Source organism: Temnothorax longispinosus, chromosome 2 (assembly GCF_030848805.1).
Source record: "Temnothorax longispinosus isolate EJ_2023e chromosome 2, Tlon_JGU_v1, whole genome shotgun sequence".
Lineage (NCBI taxonomy): Eukaryota > Metazoa > Arthropoda > Insecta > Hymenoptera > Formicidae > Temnothorax > Temnothorax longispinosus.
In genome coordinates, this window is record NC_092359.1 from 9,491,821 (window position 1) to 9,510,021 (window position 18,201).

The 18,201-nt window shown below is 42.4% G+C and overlaps 2 protein-coding genes across 2 annotated transcripts; both read right to left on the reverse strand.

The window, feature by feature from the left end:
* Positions 1 to 89: 89 nt before the first annotated feature.
* On the reverse strand, positions 90 to 13,629 carry LOC139808796 (probable chitinase 10). The gene is made up of 19 exons (XM_071771202.1): positions 13,102 to 13,629; positions 12,844 to 13,029; positions 12,479 to 12,623; positions 12,016 to 12,366; positions 11,375 to 11,865; positions 11,084 to 11,312; positions 10,808 to 10,996; positions 10,307 to 10,637; positions 9,883 to 10,112; positions 8,752 to 9,158; positions 7,751 to 8,515; positions 5,981 to 7,510; positions 5,709 to 5,894; positions 5,205 to 5,493; positions 4,660 to 5,018; positions 4,130 to 4,564; positions 3,383 to 3,871; positions 3,172 to 3,297; positions 90 to 2,905 (listed from the first exon to the last, which is right to left on the reverse strand). Exons 1-19 carry the CDS (start codon positions 13,495 to 13,497, stop codon positions 2,747 to 2,749), a joined length of 7,293 nt encoding a protein of 2,430 aa, XP_071627303.1. The 5' UTR covers positions 13,498 to 13,629; the 3' UTR covers positions 90 to 2,746.
* On the reverse strand, positions 13,604 to 17,835 carry LOC139809133 (uncharacterized). Its single transcript, XM_071771811.1, has 5 exons — positions 17,162 to 17,835; positions 14,978 to 15,291; positions 13,991 to 14,247; positions 13,862 to 13,912; positions 13,604 to 13,773 (listed from the first exon to the last, which is right to left on the reverse strand). Exons 2-5 carry the CDS (start codon positions 15,283 to 15,285, stop codon positions 13,604 to 13,606), a joined length of 786 nt encoding a protein of 261 aa, XP_071627912.1. The 5' UTR covers positions 15,286 to 15,291; positions 17,162 to 17,835.
* Positions 17,836 to 18,201: the final 366 nt, after the last annotated feature.

The window sequence follows — 18,201 nt, forward strand, 5'->3', positions numbered from 1 at the left end:
GATATTTTTTATTGAGGAAATATCGATACCGAGTTAGAATCTGAAGTGGGAGGAATTTATTAATTATAAAATTATTATGAAAAACAGAATGCGAGAGGGTAACGTTATATTTTGCTGTCAAATCGCATACAGGAATTCGAGATATCGCAATAGGAGGCGTAAATAAATTTGTTTATCTCGTCGCAGTTAAGTCGTAGTTACTAAAAATTATATGCTATATTTGATGCAACGCTCGCGTATATCGTGTTGCGAGAATGCGCTTTAAACGCTCTTACCCGCCTCGTAATTTATTGCATGTCGGGCTCTGTTTTCACAGCTACTTAACGATAATTGTCCGCACGTGTTTTAATATAAAATTTACCTTCTCGCTCGAGGACTCGCGGAAAGCGATTAATTGCAATCGAAGCGATAGATTTTTTCTTTTCTTTTATTTCTATACGGATAAAATATTCCGCGCATTTCTGAACGCAATCTTAGAATTAGAATGTGAAAAACAGATTTCATCGGAAACTCATTAAGATAATTTACGAGGCGATCGAGATCTATCGTAGATCTGTCTTGATCGAGTCTTCGTGGAAAATATTCGCCGTAGAAAGAGTCAGTTGTGCGGAAATGTGACATTATAATTGGAAGTGACATCTTGCAATTTCCTTTAATTTTATCGTTTAATACGGCATATTGATAAATACTACGCGACGCAGCATATTAAATTTTTTTACGATAATCGATAATTTGACGCAATTCTATGGCAAACTTGAAACATGAAATTTTTCCTGGTTTTTCGTTCGACTTGTTCCACTTCACGATCTCGGATTATAACCGGTTTATGCAGCTATTCCGGAGCTTCGCTCCGTTTCTTTTTTAAGGGAGCACACCTATCTGGAAGCGTTAAGAAAATATGTATTTCTGGGATTATTTTATGGAAAAAATTGCAAACTTTATTCGATGAATATTTTCTAATTTAAAAAAATACATTTTTTTTTAGAAATTGTAAGAATTTTTTTACCAAAAAATAATCAAGGATATAAAAGATATATGTAGTCAATCTTTCGTTTTTTAGAAGCGCTTTGCGGTGACCACTGCTGTTGACCACTGCTACATTTTTTATATTCTTCATTCATTTTTGATAAAAAAAATTCTTACTATTTCTTAAAAATTGTATTTTTTTTAATAAGAAAACATTTGTCAAAGAAAATTTACAATTTTTTCTAAAAACATCTCAGAAATGCATGTTTTCTTAATAACACTTCCAGGTAAGGGCGTGCCCCCTTAATCACTTATCTTATGATTACGGCGAATATTATTTATAAGTCTCGGACATTCGCGAGCACCAATTCGACCAGTATACAATCGTATTCATGTATGATTTGTTGATTGAGTGACATGTTTATAAACAGCGGTCACTTGTAATTTGTTTCCTTTAGTTTCTTTATTAATCCTCGTTATATTCCGCAGGAAATCACTTCGTCAGTCGTATTCTTGATAAATGCACTATCGTGGCAGGACGCGATATAATCGTAATTACAAAACACTTATGCTAAAACGAGAATTCTAATCTTCGCAAGTGACGTGAAAATACATACGTCAGAACGAAACGATCTTCGAAATATGAACATCTCGCGTGACCTTTCTCTTTCGTTTTTTCCTCTCTGCTCCTTCACAAAGCCACAGTATAAGTGACAAAGCTCTCATTCACGTCATCCGGAAGAGTTTCACAATATATTGTCGCGTTATTAACACTAGAACAACCAAACTCCGTCAAAGTGACAGATTTCAAATTTCTTATTTTAAATTATCGAAATTATTAAGGTACTTTTGTTGGCATTTATGTTGACTTTTGTTGAGCTAAAAAAATGTTGATATATGCTAATTTTTTTCCCATCAATCACCCTAATTTCGAAAATCTATATAGGATATCTACACATATCAAAATAACGCTGATTGTTCTAGTGTTGAGGCACTCGTACGCCTTATAACATAACGCATTAATATAATACGTAATATCTTATCTACTGCGAGAGATTTTTGCGCGACTCGCGGGGGAATCTTATATAATCGCTTGAAAATTTCCACGTTAATCCAGCGAGCAGCTGAACTAATTCGTTTGCTTTATCCATATAATGATGGAATATATGTAGAATGGAGTCTAACATATCGTAGATATCACCTGCATTGCGATAATAGAGTCTTCGCATGAAAGTAAGAACTGGATCGTCGATAAGGTGAGAGGACCCCATTCATTGCATTCGTATATTATTTTTACAAAAAGTGTTTGTCGCAATTGCGACTTTTCTGTTCGTATTGAGCAATTTACCTGATTTAACGATATATTTAATGAGAAAATCTCTATTTTTTTTAATCGACAATGTTTGGCTAGTGTCGTGACAGTTCGACCATTGGTTTTGGTCGGATTAATCGTCACGACTTTTTCGACCATGGGTTTTGGTCGTTTCTAAATTGATATAATCTTTGATACTTACATTTAATTTAATAAAAATGAGGTGCTTACATTTAAGTATCGACGTTGTCGATTATAAAAATAGAGATTTTCTCGTTAATCAATTATTGGCAGAAGAATTCGAGGTGTGCTCAAACGCAAATGTAAAAATAGCTGACTTTTATATGTCGCGTTTCGAACTGAGAAAAGATAATGCTCGACGTTGCCGAATAAAGAGCGCTCGTGAGCGATAAAAAGTCCCTCGAGGCACGCGTTATCGCCCTTTTACGTTATCGCGATTTCCATGGCTCAAGTACAGTCCGTCGCGTTACCCTGATCTCTTCGGAGTCCGCGATTCAGGGCTGTCAAGAGTGGATACTTTCCGCATCCGCACAGGCCCTTGAAGTCGTCCAGATCCATGGACCAGATCATTCCGCCGCCGAGATTCAGCTTCCTTATTAACTCGGTCTGACAGCGGGACAGATGATTTAATAAACGAGATAAGTTGATAGAAATAAATAAGCGAGCGCATTTAAGCAAATGAATACAGCGTTATCGAGCGCTTCAAGATTGCAAAACACTGCACTGGACTCTTACTTGATGACCGTTACGAGTATACAATCGCGTCTATTTAATGAATCACGTGTTTGCATGAGCCGCTCGTGAAACGGATGATGCATCGTAAACATATATATCTGAACATGTAACATGTGAATCTCATACGTCGCACATACCTTTCTCATTACGTCGGATACGTCATCGTAGCTGACCCATTGATCGTGTTTCGACGCGTACGGACCCACGCGACCCTTCGGATCCTTCGTCACGGACCAGCCGTCGTTCTTTACATTATCGCATATCTGCGTAATGTCATCAAAAAGTAAAAAATCTAACAGTGTCCTAATTGTCGTGATTCAATTTATACAGCGTTGCTCTGACTCTTACCTCGTAATAAGCTAGGAAACCGGCTGATTTCGTGAACTTGCCGGGTTCTCCGGGTCCAGCGGCCTTCGCGTGGAAGCCCGGCTGCGAAGGCCCGACCTGATTCTGTGAATTTTCGGACAAGGTGAAGCTCGAGCCGTAGGCGGGTATACCTAGGACGATCATCTCGGCTGGCACGCCCTTATTGATCCAGTACGTCACGGAGAAGTTCGCGTTCAGGAACGGGCTGATGTCGTCGGGGTGGCGATAGAGCGGCGCGACGTGGCCGGTTTCACTTCCCCAGCCAGTGTGATAGTCGTACGCCACTAAAGCGATCCAATCCACGTGCCGCGCTAATAGCGGGATGCGGGTGTAGCCCCGGTCGACGACGATCTTGCTCGCCGAGACCGCGATGGATAACAGGAGTCCTCGAGATGTGAACGCCTCGCTGAGATCTTCGAGAAGTCCTATGAAGTTTTCGCTGTCCTGCTGAGGACCGCGGCTACAATCGCCCTGTCCGAGATATTTGGTTTTTAATTAATTTCCATAATTAATGTCCCTAGCCTAGCATTTGGGATCTACTGATAAACAGCCAATTTTACTAAAGAAGAACTACATGTATATTTGAAAAATAATTTCTTCTTGTTAAGCTTTTTCTCTAAATCGAAACTAAAATGTCTCCTTTGAATGTTCCGAAGTATCTTTAATATTTCATGTTGAAAGAATTGTTATAATTACACTGAAAAGAAGAGAGAAGATATTTCGGCTTACCTGCCAGCATACTGGAAACTCCCAATCAAGATCCAGACCGTCGAATCCGTACTGCTCGATGATTCTTATGACATATCCGACAAAATTTCTTCTATTCGACCGCGGGCTGCCGGCCAATCTGCTGTACTTGTCGTCCTTTGAGTCGTTCCATCCACCTAGACCGAGCAACACCTTAACGCCGTTTCTTCTTCTAACTTCCGCCGCTTTGTTGAGAAAACTTCTATAGACGTCGACTGAGTCATCGATGTTTAAAAGAAATGTCTCCGCGTCTAGCGTAGCGAAGGCATATACGATGTGGGTGCAAAGCTGCCCGTCGATGTCTTCGGGGGTGAAGCTGCCGAAGCTTGCCCGCCTCCAAGCCCAATTCGTATAGTAACAAACCACCTTTTTTTCCTTTATATTCTTTGCGAGTCTAAATCTTGGCGATAGGCTGCTCTAAGAAATCGACAGAATAAATCTCGCGTTTTTTTAAAAAAAAGCGCTTTACGTTTGTATTAAAATGACCAAAGTCTATTCATCGCGATACGTACTTGACGTTGAGTAGTATTGCACTTGGTGTTCTCCGGCCAGTCACATCGGTTTTCGTTCCAGTACAGTCCAGGTGGACAGGACTGTTCCGAGATCTTGCCGAAGTTGCACAGATAATATTTGGTGCAGTCGTTTTTGTGCGGTATGAATAAATGTCCTCCGCAATCTTCCGCGGGTAGTGGACTGGCTTCGATCTCGATGGTATCGTCAATATCTGATTCAGTCGTCGTTGTTGTCGGGGTTGTTGCTGGTGGGATGTATATTGGTCTTGATGATGTAGTGGATTCGTATATTGGACGTTCTGTGGTAGTTGTGGATTCGATGTCGGTTTGGCTGACGTCGATTACAACCGCTCCTATACCTAATAATCATAAGAAGTAGTATTAAAATATTATTAAAAAATCATACGTAAAAAATACTATTTAAATATAATCAATATATTTATACTTTTTTTATATAATAGACTCCAAACTTTTTATATTTTTCTATATATTGTATATGTCGTTGAGATATTTTTCTATTTTGAAAATGATATTAACAGATCTACCTTCTGTAATGGGACACAGCGGGCCCTTCGGATAATTCCTCAAAACTCGATTCATTGTTCTCAATAGTGGACTAGGCTCGCAGCCGCATCTATTTTTGAAGTCGTCCAGATCTAAGGCCCAAACCATACCACCGCCGAGACCAAGTTTCTTGATTAGTTCTGCCTTCAGTTTGATTTGTTGAGCGTCGTCGAAGCTCACCCACTGATCGCCTTTGTATGCGTAAGGTCCGATTCTCCTCTCTTTATCCTGAACAACTGTCCATCCCTTCTTCAACGTTCTTTCACATATCTGTCATAAAAGCAAAAGAATAAATATTCATTTACTCCTGGAATAAATATTATATCTTTTAGGATATAAAAAATTAGTAAATTTTTATTTGCAGCTATTAATTAATGCAGAATTAATATTTTCTTATATGCATTTTATTAGAAACTTATTTGATGATTTTTTATATTTATTTAGACTTTTATTTTTTAATATTTCTTTTTTGGACATGAATTTACCTCGTAATATGACAAGAAGCCTCTTGCTCTGGTCGCCTCTCCAGCCTCGCCGCCGCCATAGGTTGGCGCGTTTAATCCGTGTACATTTCTCTCCGCAAGTGAAAATGATTGGCCGTACAATGGGGCGCCCATGACCAACTTTTTCGGATTTGCACCTTTCTCTATCCAATAATGGATCGAAAAGTTCTAGTGACAGAGAACTAAGTATTTTTAAAATTTCCGATATTATTAGTATAATTCCCATGCTAAATAATTCTCGAAGTAAAGCTTACGGCATTAAATGTCGGTTCCCAGTCATTTGGTAAAGAATACAGCGGTGCTACGTGACCAGTCTTTTTGTCCCATTGACCATGGAAGTCGTACGTCATCACGGATATCCAGTCCAGGTATTTGGACAGGATGGGAACGTCGTATCCCGCGTCGATCACCCTCTTGCTTGGCGATACGGCCGCGGAGAGAAGTAATCCTCGAGACTTGAACTCGTTGCTCAGTTCCTTCACCAGTTCAGCGAAGCTTTGCTTGTCAGACTCCGGGCCCTTGTTGCAGTCCACTTGCCAGCATACCGGATATTCCCAATCGAGATCGAGACCCTCGAAACCATACTTCTCGATGAAGACAAGAACTTGCGTGATAAATTTTCGCCTAGCCGACGGCGAGTTTACCAGTCTACTGTATTTGTCGCCGGCCGAATCGTTCCAACCTCCCAGTGCCATCAGCACCTTCAGACCCTTTGCCTTGAACGCCGCCACCCTTTCGTAAAACTTGTTGTCTATATCGGCCCAGGGATCGTGGGATTTCATCGTTAAGCTGCTACCGTCGAGCACGGAGAATCCATAAAGCACATGAGTACAGAGATCGGAATCTATATCTTCCGGTACGAATCTGCCACCCTCTTGCCGATACCAGGCCCAGTTAGTGAAATAGCAGATGACTTTGAACTCGCCGGAACTGTCGTGTGAAACGCGATCCACTGTCGTAGTCGTCTGTATCGCTTGCGTGGGCTTGACGGTCCACGTCGTCATCGTTGGCGGGGGTGGCTTCGATTCTACGGGCTTCAGAGGCCTGTCGTGCTCCTTCGGCGGTTCCGCCAGCACCCGCTGAATCGTGTGCATCAGTGGATGTGGTCCGTTGTCGCATCGTCCGCGGAAATCGTCCAAATCCAGAGCCCATACCATACCACCGCCCAAACCCATATCGCGCACGAACTGCGCCTTCCGCCTGATCATCTCCGAGTCGTCAAAACTAACCCATTGGCTGCCCTTGTAAGCGTACGGACCCATTCTGCCCTCCGGATCCTGCACAACCGTCCATCCACGATTGCGTACTCGATCGCAGATTTCGTAGTAAGACAGAAAACCGGCAGCTCGGGTGAACTCTCCGGCGTTCCCGGCGCTGGCCGGAGAATTCAGACCAGTTCCAGCTCTGGGATCGTGGATTGAGAAGGACTGTCCGTACAACGGCATGCCCATGACAATGCTCCTGGGTGGTGCACCCTTTGAGATCCAATAGTTAATCGAGTAGTTAGCGTTGAAGTAGTAGAACTCATCGTCCGGATGATAATATAAAGGCGCAACATGACCGGTACGTTTGTCCCATTGTCCGTGATAGTCATACGCCATGACGGCGATCCAGTCCAAATACTTGGCCAATGCCGGGACGTCGTAGCCCTTGTCAATCACCTTCTTGCTCGGCGAGACCGCTGCCGAGAGAAGCAATCCTTTTGGCTTGAATTCAGCGCTTAATTCCCGCAATATAGCTGCAAAGCTCTCTTTATCCGAATCTGGACCCTTGTTGCAATTTACCTGTTGCCAAAATTTGAAAAGAATTGTCAATAACTGAAAATGATTATAAATAATTTGCAGTTTATATACAAAAAGTACGAAAAACAGAACTTTAAATAAAGATATAAAATACTATCTAAATTTTATATTTAAATCTTAAAATATTATTCAAAATATTTACAGAGATACAATAAAGAAAAAAAAACATGAAAACTCGAACGCTTGTATTAATATTATTAAATAAAAAAAAATTGAGCTCACCTGCCAGCAAACAGGATACTCCCAATCCAAGTCCAATCCGTCAAAGCCGTATTTTTCGATAAACTGAATGGCATGATTGATGAATTTCTTCCTAGCGGATGGACTATTCACCAATCGGCTGTACTTGTCGCCGGCGGAATCGTTCCATCCGCCCAGCGCGAGGAGCACCTTAAGACCCCGCTTTTTATACGCTACCACCCGCTCGTAGAAACGATTGTCATAGTCCGCCCAGGAATCATGCGCCTTAATCACCAGCTCGGAATAATCTAGCACTGCGAAGCCGTACACGATATGCGTGCATAGAGTGTGATCGATGTGTTCCGGCAAGTAACGGCCGATCCCACGACGGTACCAGGCCCAATTTGTGAAGTAACACACAACCTTGTAGTAGCCGGATAATGGGGATACCTTGTCAGGGTCTATAATCGCCGGGGGCAAAGTCGACGTAGGTCGAGTCGTGGTTGACGTGGTCGATGCCTTTTCCGTAGTAAATACCGGTGCCTTTTCCGTAGTAAATGCCGGGTGAGTGATCGGTTTCTGTGAGATTGATGGCCGAGAAGATGCCGTCGTTGTTGCCGACTGCGTGGTAAATTCCTTGTCGCCATCGTCCGTGCACTTCGCCCGGGACGGCCAATCGCAGATACGAGTCTCGCTGTTGAAGTGTAAACCCGGCGCGCAGCTGAACACTTCCTGGCGACCCCAAAGGCACGCCTGGTAGCTCGTGCAGTCGCCCGATACGCCGCTATAGCTGCCGGGGATGCATGCCTGAAATAATCGCGATAATGATATCTGATATCAATATCAATTATCGAACTGTCATGCGATAAACGGATGAATTAAAATGATGAATATTACCGGATATATCACGGAGAAGATATGATGCATCAGAATAAAAACGTTTACGTTAATAATCGCATATATTAACGTGCGAGTGATTACTGGCGTTCAACACTATTGTACGTCTATTTATTTAATTTATGTATTTTATTTATATTACTTACGGGTGGGACGGTGTCTTTTTCCATGAGCAGGGCATTCTTATGGGGTTTATCGGCGCATGGATTCTTGAACGCCCAGTCGCACATGTTCTTCTCGGTATTCCAATTTAGGCCTGGACCGCACTGCTGCGAGACGAGATCGCCGTTTACGCAGACGAGAAAGCTCGTGCACGAATCCGGATAGGGATAATATTGTCCATGTTCGCATGGTGTTTGCGGTTTTTGCGTCGATCCCATAATAACGATAGGTTTCGACGTAGTGAGTTTCGTGGTCGCCATCGTCGTCGTCGTGGTCGTCGTCGTCGTTGTTGTTGTCGTCCTCGTTGTCGTTGGCCTGGTAACTTTGGCGGTTGTAGTGGACGGTCTCTTCGTTGAGCTCCATGAAGGACTGCTTGTCGTCGAGGTCGAACCTGAAGAAGAGACAAAAGTTCATAAAACGCACGTTGTATTTTGTAAAAATCAAGCGTTAAGATAAATTAAATTGACACCTCGGTAAGAGATTTTATACGTTCCTTGCGCGACGCAGTTTAGAAGAAGAAGACTTAGTATCATATAGAGATGCTGAAATAGTAAGACCATGGTTTTCGCAGACGCAACGTGAGAGAACGACGCGCAAACAAGTCAGCGTAGCTTGTACCCTTGCCAATGCAAGCGATCTTCTTCGCTTTGCTACGGACAGCAAAGGGGGAGGATGCAAGAATGCTCCTTGGCCGGAGGCGACAGTATTTAAATGGAGAAGATATGCGATACGCGACAATATTTGCATACGCACGACGACTCGCAAACAGGTTTGCGTTCACATTTATCCACGTGCCCGCTTATCGAAATAATTTTTATAGTTTATTAAGGAGTCAATGTCATTTCGATGATAATTTTCTCGTTAATGTTAACGGGTTAATGCCATCAACTCCACAAAGGGGCAAAGATTCATATTTTGCCATCGATCGTCGCGTGCGATCTCGTATCAAATGGCCAATCTGCGCGCCGATTATTACTCGTTGTTGCCTCGTCCGATCGTTTCGAGTCATGTAATCACCGTTTCTTTGGAAAATAGAAGGAGAAAAAGACAGAGAGAGAAAAAGACAGGCTGATCAAGAATTAACGTATCCGGTTGATAAGAATAGGTAGTCTTACCAGTTTCTGCTTGACATTTTGCCGCAGATGGCCAATCGCACAGTTGTCGTTTCGCATCCCAGTGTAATCCTGGCGCGCACTGTTCGCGCTTCAACTCACCGCGGACACATCTGTAATAATGTCCGCAGTTCGCGGGATCGCTATAATACTCGCCGCTGGTGCAGCTCGTTCCCGGCGTGGCGTTAATCGGTTTCCGCGTCGTGGTAACTGTCGGCCGCGTAATCGGTGCACTGTTAAGAATAATTTTTTCAATAGTGAAGGAAGAATTAATATAAGCTAATTAGATATAACTAAATAAGATGACTATATATTTGCATACAGTAATATATTAAAGATTTTGGTTCATTTCGGACTTTCCCGGTTTAACAAAGAAAAGATTGAAATATAAAAGCAATCGTGATTTGTTTTTAAGATTTTTATTTACCTCGATGTAGTCGTGCTGCTAGGCGCTATACTCGGTTTTTGAGTCCCGTTAGGCTTTGTTACGTTCTCCGGTATTTTGCTGGGCTTCTGGCTGGTCCAGGTCCACGTGGGCCATGTGGTCCTGGTCGTTTGCTGAGTCGTGGTGCTGGGTCTGCTCGGTCTCTCCGTCCACGTGGGCCACGTGGTAGCTTTAGACGTGGACGTTGTCATTGGCGTGGTAGGGTGTGGATTGCCCTCCGCGGCGTCGCTGTGAGTAGTTAGGGTCGGTGCTTGGGGTGTCACCGGCTGCGGTGGACGTTGGCAGTTCTCCGAGATGGACCCCGACAAGCGACCTATCAATCGGAATAATTATATCAAAACTATTCGAGGTAATATCAAATATAATCTTAAAAAAATAACAATATGTGTAATAATGAATATGTTATAGCGAGTAATAATAATAACTAAAAATAATATATAGAAAGTATTAACATAATACTAACAAAAATAATATAACACGCACCTAGCGCACGATTTATGGTTTTCAACAGAGGATACGACTCCAAGCAGCAGATATTCTGAAAATCGTCTAGATCAACGGTCCACATTGTAGCACCTCCATAGCCATTTCCCATGATGTATTTGCCTTTAGCATAAACACTCTCTCGATCTTCGAAACCTATCCATTGATCCTCAAAGTGAGCGCTCGGGCCTGAAATTTTAATGCAGAATGTATAAATATATGTATATTTTTCTAATGTAATATAATATCTGAGATACGTCGTGCATAGTTACTTACCAACTCCTACTTTCCAATTGCGCCGCTTGATCCTCTCGCAAATCTCATAATACGCCAACATTCCAGGCTGCTTGGTGAACTCTCCTGGCTTACCGGGACCGGTCGTGGGGTCACCCAGATCGGCTTGGCTCGCCGTCGAAAGTCGGTAGGACTGCCCGTATAACGGGATACCGACTAGAAGCTTGGATTTCTCAGCACCGAGACCGACGAGATAATTCATAGTAAAGTTCTGTAATATTTCCGAACGTGTTATGTCACGCGATTTGCGGCTTTCGCGCGGTTCAAACTTACGACGTTGTAATAGGGTTTGCTGTCGCCTGGTGACCCGAACAAGGGCGCTATGTGTGCCAGCTTGGATTCCCACGATCCATGGTAATCATACGTCATTACCGACATGAAGTCGACGGCCTCCGAGATCTCGCGTACCTCGTACGCTTTGTCGATGACCTCTTTGTATCCCGACAGGGCAACGGCCAGTAGAAGAGGCGGCTCCTGCTTGTTGAACTCCTCCCTCAGCTCTTGCACCAGCTTAGTGAAGTTCGGCTTGTCGGAATCTGGACCCTTCTTGCAGTCGCTCTGCCAGCACTTAGGATAGCTCCACTCGAGCGATAGACCGTCGAAATTGTGCATCTTCAGAAAGTTCACCGTGGCAACGACAAATTTACGACGGGCGACGCCGCTGCTGATCAATCGAGAGTACTTATCGCCGGAACTGTCGGTCCAGCCACCTAGAGCCAGTAGTATTCTCGACCCTTTGATGGAGGTCACTCGCTGGTACAGATCTGGAACGAATTATTCAGATTCAGAGAATTATTCGGTCGAATCTCTTAAAGAAGACCCTTGTATAAATTGCAAACTTAATCCAGTCCTGCTCCGAATTCTTCAAATATCTCGGAAATCGAAATTAGAATGAATTAGATTGTCATGCTCACTATTTTCGATGTCGGCCCAAGGATCAAACGGCTGAACCAACAGCGTCTCGGGGTTCAATCCGGCAAAGGCGTAGACAATGTCGGTACAGAGACCCGAGTCCAGCTGTTCCGGCACGAATTTGCCGTCTCCTTTGCGATACAGCGCCCAGGATGTCATGTAACACGCTACTCGCGGACCGGTCTGCTGCAACTTTTTTTTCGGCGACGTTGTCGATGTACCTTGACCGACAATTTTATCGAAAACATTAAGCTTGCAGATCTGTGGGGACCCCGCTAGGGTGGCCGCCACGCAGCGTCCCTTTATCGGGTCAAAGAACCGATTATGCCCGCAATGACCATGATGCAGCACTCCTAAAGAAAAAAAAAACGCATTGATGAAAAAATGCATGAATTCCGTGATCACTGAATGGCGTATAAATTCGACTTTTACGATTTCTGATTAATTTGATGTCATAAGCACTACCTTTGACGCAGGAATAAAACGCGGAACAATTTTCCGGGTCCCTGGTGAGACCATCCTTCGGACATTTTTTGGCCGGAGCATCCTCGTAATGTCCCAAGGATCGTACTGCGGCGTTTAACATCGGCCAAGGATTTCCGCAGATACCCTATGGAATTTAAATTGCAACATTTATATGTATATTAAATATGATTATTGCTGTTTAATGATAAAAACACGTAACGATAAAAACAGAGAGAGATAAGATTGAAATCGTTCTCTTATAAATTTACTAATTTTGATATAATAAATTTCTTCTTTTATCATGGTATCGAAATTTATGAAAATTTTAACGACACCTAATGAGACCCCGAAAATAAATTAATTACCTGAAAATCATCTAAATCCAGCGACCATAACGAAACCCCGCCGAGTCCCATCGCCCGGACAAACGCCGTTTTAATTTTAACCGATATAGGGTCGTCGTAGCCAATCCACTGATCGCCGCGCTTCACATACGGTCCTTCCTCATCTCTGCCAGAGATCCACAAACCTGTTTCCAATTTCTCACACACCTACAAAGAACGATTGTCTCTTAATTAATTCACACGAACATTCTAAGTTCTAAAAGTTAATATGGAACTCACCTCATAATAAGCTAATTTTCCGTTTCGCCATTCAGTGTAAGCACCCTTTTTGCCAGGTTTCTGAATAGGCGCGCCGACATCGGTGAGATTATCGAACTTGAGAGTGTATCCCTGACCAAAGACTGGAATAGCAAGAATGATCTTCGACCGTTGCTCGGCGCCGACTTGCTCGACCCATTTGCTCGCGTTTTGCACGATAAAACTCAAGGGTCCCGGATGGAGGACGGAGTGATCCGTTCTCTCGCAAGAGGGACAAACCAGAACGTCCCGCCAACTTTTCAGGATTATCAAATCAACGATCGATACAAGTTCTGGATCCACGGGTTCCTCCGGTTTCAATGCCACCGCGAGAGTGTATCCCTTTCTGGCTAATGGGGCGCCGATTAGCTTCAGCATAATCTTGAATTGTGACCAGTCCTGGGCGGCGGTTGGCCAATCAAGTTCGATACCGTCGAAGCGGTATTCCTCGAGGAATTTGAGAATAGATTCCCGCAACGGGAAGTTAGTCGAGAGATTGGCATTTCGTTGAATAACTAGGCTGTGATGTGGACTCGGATGGATGGATATTAGCACGCGCAGCGCTGGATCCTTCAAGCGAAGTCCCGTGGCAGCGTTGTATCCGCCTAGCAGAATAATAGAAGTTGATATTGATTCTTAAATAATCTATTATCTCTAAAATATTTTAAAATATTGTATCTCTATTAAATAATATTTTTGTATATTTTTATTTGATAATGTTGACGAAAACTATACGCGGTACCTTTAATTCGGTCATACTCTGGATCGTTGGGTACAACGGAGTTCTTTCTATCTATAACAGATAATAAAATAATAAAATTAACAATTTAAATATAAAAATAACTTTTATACAACTACGAATATTATTTACCGATGGTAGCTGTGGAGTATATCAGATGGGTGCACTTGTAATCTGGCACATTTTGCGGATACAAAGAGAACGGTTCTGCTCTATGAACGGCTTCAGAGTTGAAGCGGCAGACAATTTTGGGCTCGATGATCTGCTGCGTCCTTCGCAAGGTCGGCGGTGCCACAGGTTCGATCCAGATTGATTCATGATCCGGACCAACACCGAAAAAAGGCGCTTCGCGATGCTCCACTGCATCTCTCAAGGGCAATCTAATCTCGCTATGAATATGAGCAATTATATACTTGTACTATTACATATATTAAATCTAATATTAAGTCTATAAACTTTACAAGCACAATATATTACATCTATATACATATATTTATTAAGTGCTACTTTTATTAAATCGTGAAAAATAAAAAAGCGATTAAACAATATTTGCATTAAAAATAAAAATAAAATTATAAACAGCACACTTTAAAGGCCCGGGCACACAGAAAAACTTAAGCAGTAAGGAAATCAACAGTTTGAATTCGCTACCGCTTACGTTATGTCTTAAGTTCCTGTCTGTGCAATGATTGGCTGATTTGCTTACTGCTTAAGCTTTTTTATGTGCCCGGGCCTTTATAAAGAATATAAAGCTTTAATTCTCAATTTGAAAATTTTCAATTTTTGGATATACCGCATCTCTTAATAAAAATCTGGAAAAAAATTCAAATAGATCAAGAAAATAATTTCAACAAATTTAAATGTAAATATTATTGAAAAATAATTTTCAAGATTTATTTAAAATTATTTGGAAGAAGGAAATATATTATTATCTTGTAATCAAAGATAGGTACTGGAGGGAATATATCGAAAAGAAAATATCGCAATCTCACGGATTTCCTTACGCAAGAGCTAAAAGATATAATATGTAAATCACGATTGTGATTTTTTTACGAAAAGGAGTGTGAACGTCGGAGGATCAGAGAGCTTTAGCCGTTTAAATGCATTGTGAATAGTCACCTCTCGAAGTCGTTTCGGAATGTTGGATTCAATTTAGCGTCCAGCACGTTGTCCGGCAACGATTCGACCGCGTCGCGCAAGGGATACCTATGCGAGCCGAACTCATCGTAATCTAAATCATTTGACAGGCGACCGGAGGTCGGCGAGCTTTCGACGGCGTCCCTCCGGAACGAGGGATGAAGCCCGTGCTGTTGCCGATGGTGGTCCGACGGCGGCGGGGGAGGCAGGATCTCTCGGACCGGTACTCGATTCGAGGGAACGGCCGACGATAAACTAACCAGCCAAGTCAAGATAATCCAAGCCGCCATAGCTCGCTGAAATGACAAATCGCATTGACAGTTTTTTTTTACGTCCCTTGGAGTAGAACCTGCTTGTGGAGAGAGCATCCTTTCTGCGTTGCTCGAATTAAAATGCGCTGTTTTTACGCGGTTTCTAAAGGCCGTAGCCGGTTTACCGGAGTGCCGAGACTGCCGAGTATACTACTCGGCTAGAACGTAGGAGGCTACGGTACACTTCGACGTCGGAATGCATTTCAAGCTGGAGTACGCGTCGGTTTGTTTACCTGCGCCTTCAAGATATCCCGATCTCTCGTTCGTTCCAAGACAAGCACGAAAAATCGTGACACGAAAAAGAGTCGGCCTTGAAGGCGCGAAGACTCTTGTGCGCTCCGTATCGTCTTTTTGTTTTGTGCGCGTGTCTTATTTATTGTTCGATTTCCAGTTAGGCCTGTCAATAACCGGTAATTACTTATGCGGCACGCAACGAATTTAATAACGAGACTACCGACCCGATTTAGAATATTTATGAGGCACAGAATGAATGTAAACTTCTACCTGTGCTTTCTTCAGAATAAATATATTTTAAGTATGTTCATATATATTTATACGTCGTTGTCGCCGTGTTATATGAAAAAAATTATCGCAAAACAGCTGAAAAATGCAAGCAAATAGCTGAGCGTCACAGATTAAAATCAGTGATTCATATAATCCCGTTAAAACAGCTTATGTACCCCATAATAAGAGGAGATTTGTTAGCTTAACGGCACAACATCGCTTAGAGTTATAGCCACACGGTATGCATAAAATCTTGTTAACAATTTTTAATTTAAACATTTTTCCAGTTTTATCTTGACAATACGGCATACCATTAACTATCGTTCAGCATATATTCATGTAGTCATTCATATTCATTAGTCGTATGTTTAGAACAAGATAATTTTTTTCGATATATTTTACTATCTGGAGAAACGGCTTTTCCGAAAATTTTTACTTTTGGCGCTTTCAGCATTTGCCAGTATGCAGGTACTTTATTGTGACTTTAAGAAACGAAATTGGATAATTTCCATCATCTAAGTTATCCAAGAACAAAAACTCGATGGCACTCGTGTCGTCTCTATTAAAAATGCGGATCTCGTCGGAGGAAGAGACGATATGAATGATGAGGTATCGCGCGAGGCACGCGTGAGGTTTCATTGCACTTTTGCAAACAGCTGCCGACGCGAATTCTTCCTGTCCGTCATTAATCTTTTAGACTTAGACACAAACGTCTTTAAACAATGATCAAAGAAATACGATGGAAACGTTAATAAATTTTCTTTTAAAGTATTATCTCTCACTGAAAATGCAACGAAGCGTTAAAATAAACTTTTTATACTTTTGTTATAAATACAAAGTGGCATCGCGGTTAATTTACAGATTCTTGTTAAAAAAATTAGATTGTTAATAGAAATAATACGTTAAATTTACTGCTATTTTCCTCGTGTGCATTCAGTTAATGAGGATACGATTGCTTCATTGAAGCATGTAAATGACGCATCCATACCAGTGATTAGCGACTTTGCTGTTATATCGAACGCATTCCTTGCAATTATCTTTTTTCCTCTTGGAGGTCAAAACAATTTATTTCATGTAATCTTAACGTAGCGTAAAGAAATTTTGATTTTTGAAGTAAATAAAGATAAAATTTAATTTAGATTTTGCAGCTGACGACGAATATCCATCACGTCATTAAAAGTGTCAATGTGAATTCTTCAAACGAAATCTTCAACGAAGATATTATCAGAGTCTGATATCGCAAAATGTATAACATTTCACAATGTCTTATGACCAGTCTTACACCATCCAGATCGCAGTTTCCAGTCTCGAGTTCGGAAAACCGGGAAATTTTCTCGCGCGATCGACGTACGTTATTAAACGGACCTTCCTGATTCCTCTTCCGTGGCACCGATGCTTATAAACTGTCACTGACAGGACTCGATGAAGCACTTGTCTGAGGTGGCGCGCGATCTGACCATGCGGGAGCGGGGTCCCGCCGGGGGTCTCCTCGAGAGGTGCGCGTGATGAATTTTAAAAGACACCACCGAGAGCGGCGGGGAGGGCCAACAATCTGGTATTCCGGGCGCGCGAGGACGTCCATATATACCTACTCCTCCATCCAAGAGGGCCCCGCCATCCTGCCTGCTGAACCCCCCGCTCTGCGGCGACCTTGACCACGAGAAGAGCATGACTTCTCGTTCGCGCGTAAACGCCCCGGGTTCCGCACGAAATCTCATTAGATTTAGATCGCTACTTCCCCTCAGAAAGGTTCGCCAATGACCGAGCGATGAACGCCGCCAGGCGTGTATGCGAATTGACTCGTCGAAGAAGTCTGAGTGCTATCCTGATATAATTAAATTGCCACCGTTTCTAAACCGTTCTATTAGCACTTCTATTATCGGCGAACACGAAGGAAACTCCCTTTCGTTTGTGGCTGATGCTGTCGCGAATGACCTCTGAATAAACTGCAATGCATGATAAGTACTGCTTCAAATGAGTATGCATTTCTTCTCTGTACGCGTTCATTCCAATAGTTGACGTTACTGTTCGTATAAGGGAAGTTATTGTTTTCTTTCCTTTTAAAGGAAAGTCTTTCTTTCAGTCATTTTATAGCTCGAAAATTACAGACATTCCCGCCAAGTAAGAATCGCTTTCAGACTGGTCAAGAAATCTTTAGAAAAACAACCGGTTCTTTTAAGATCCTATGTATGCGATTCCTTAATTTCACGACGAGACCTTCAAACTTCGCTCGCGGTTATTAACGGGTCATACGGCGGTTATTGTATTGGAACAAATATAGAACGGAGAGACGGAACATTATAGTGTATGTGTATACATTAGAAAGGATTCTCGCCATTAGATAACGGTGTCGCGAATTTTTAATCATTTGGGCGAGAAGTCGTCGTCATT

Excerpts from the sequence above, each read along its gene's own strand:
- LOC139808796 (XM_071771202.1), bottom strand. The coding sequence starts at position 13,497 with ATGCTGAAGCTAATCGGCGCCCCATTAGCCAGAAAGGGATACACTCTC. Across the intron at positions 10,113-10,306 it reads AGCAGCACGACTACATCGAG|TGCACCGATTACGCGGCCGA; the intron begins GTAAATAAAAAT and ends TATTCTTAACAG. Across the intron at positions 7,511-7,750 it reads AGTATCCTGTTTGCTGGCAG|GTAAATTGCAACAAGGGTCC; the intron begins GTGAGCTCAATT and ends TTTTGGCAACAG.
- LOC139809133 (XM_071771811.1), bottom strand. The coding sequence starts at position 15,285 with ATGGCGGCTTGGATTATCTTGACTTGGCTGGTTAGTTTATCGTCGGCC. Across the intron at positions 14,248-14,977 it reads TTCCGAAACGACTTCGAGAG|CGAGATTAGATTGCCCTTGA; the intron begins GTGACTATTCAC and ends TCATATTCATAG. Across the intron at positions 13,774-13,861 it reads AGAGTATGACCGAATTAAAG|AGATAATAGATTATTTAAGA; the intron begins GTACCGCGTATA and ends AAAATATTTTAG.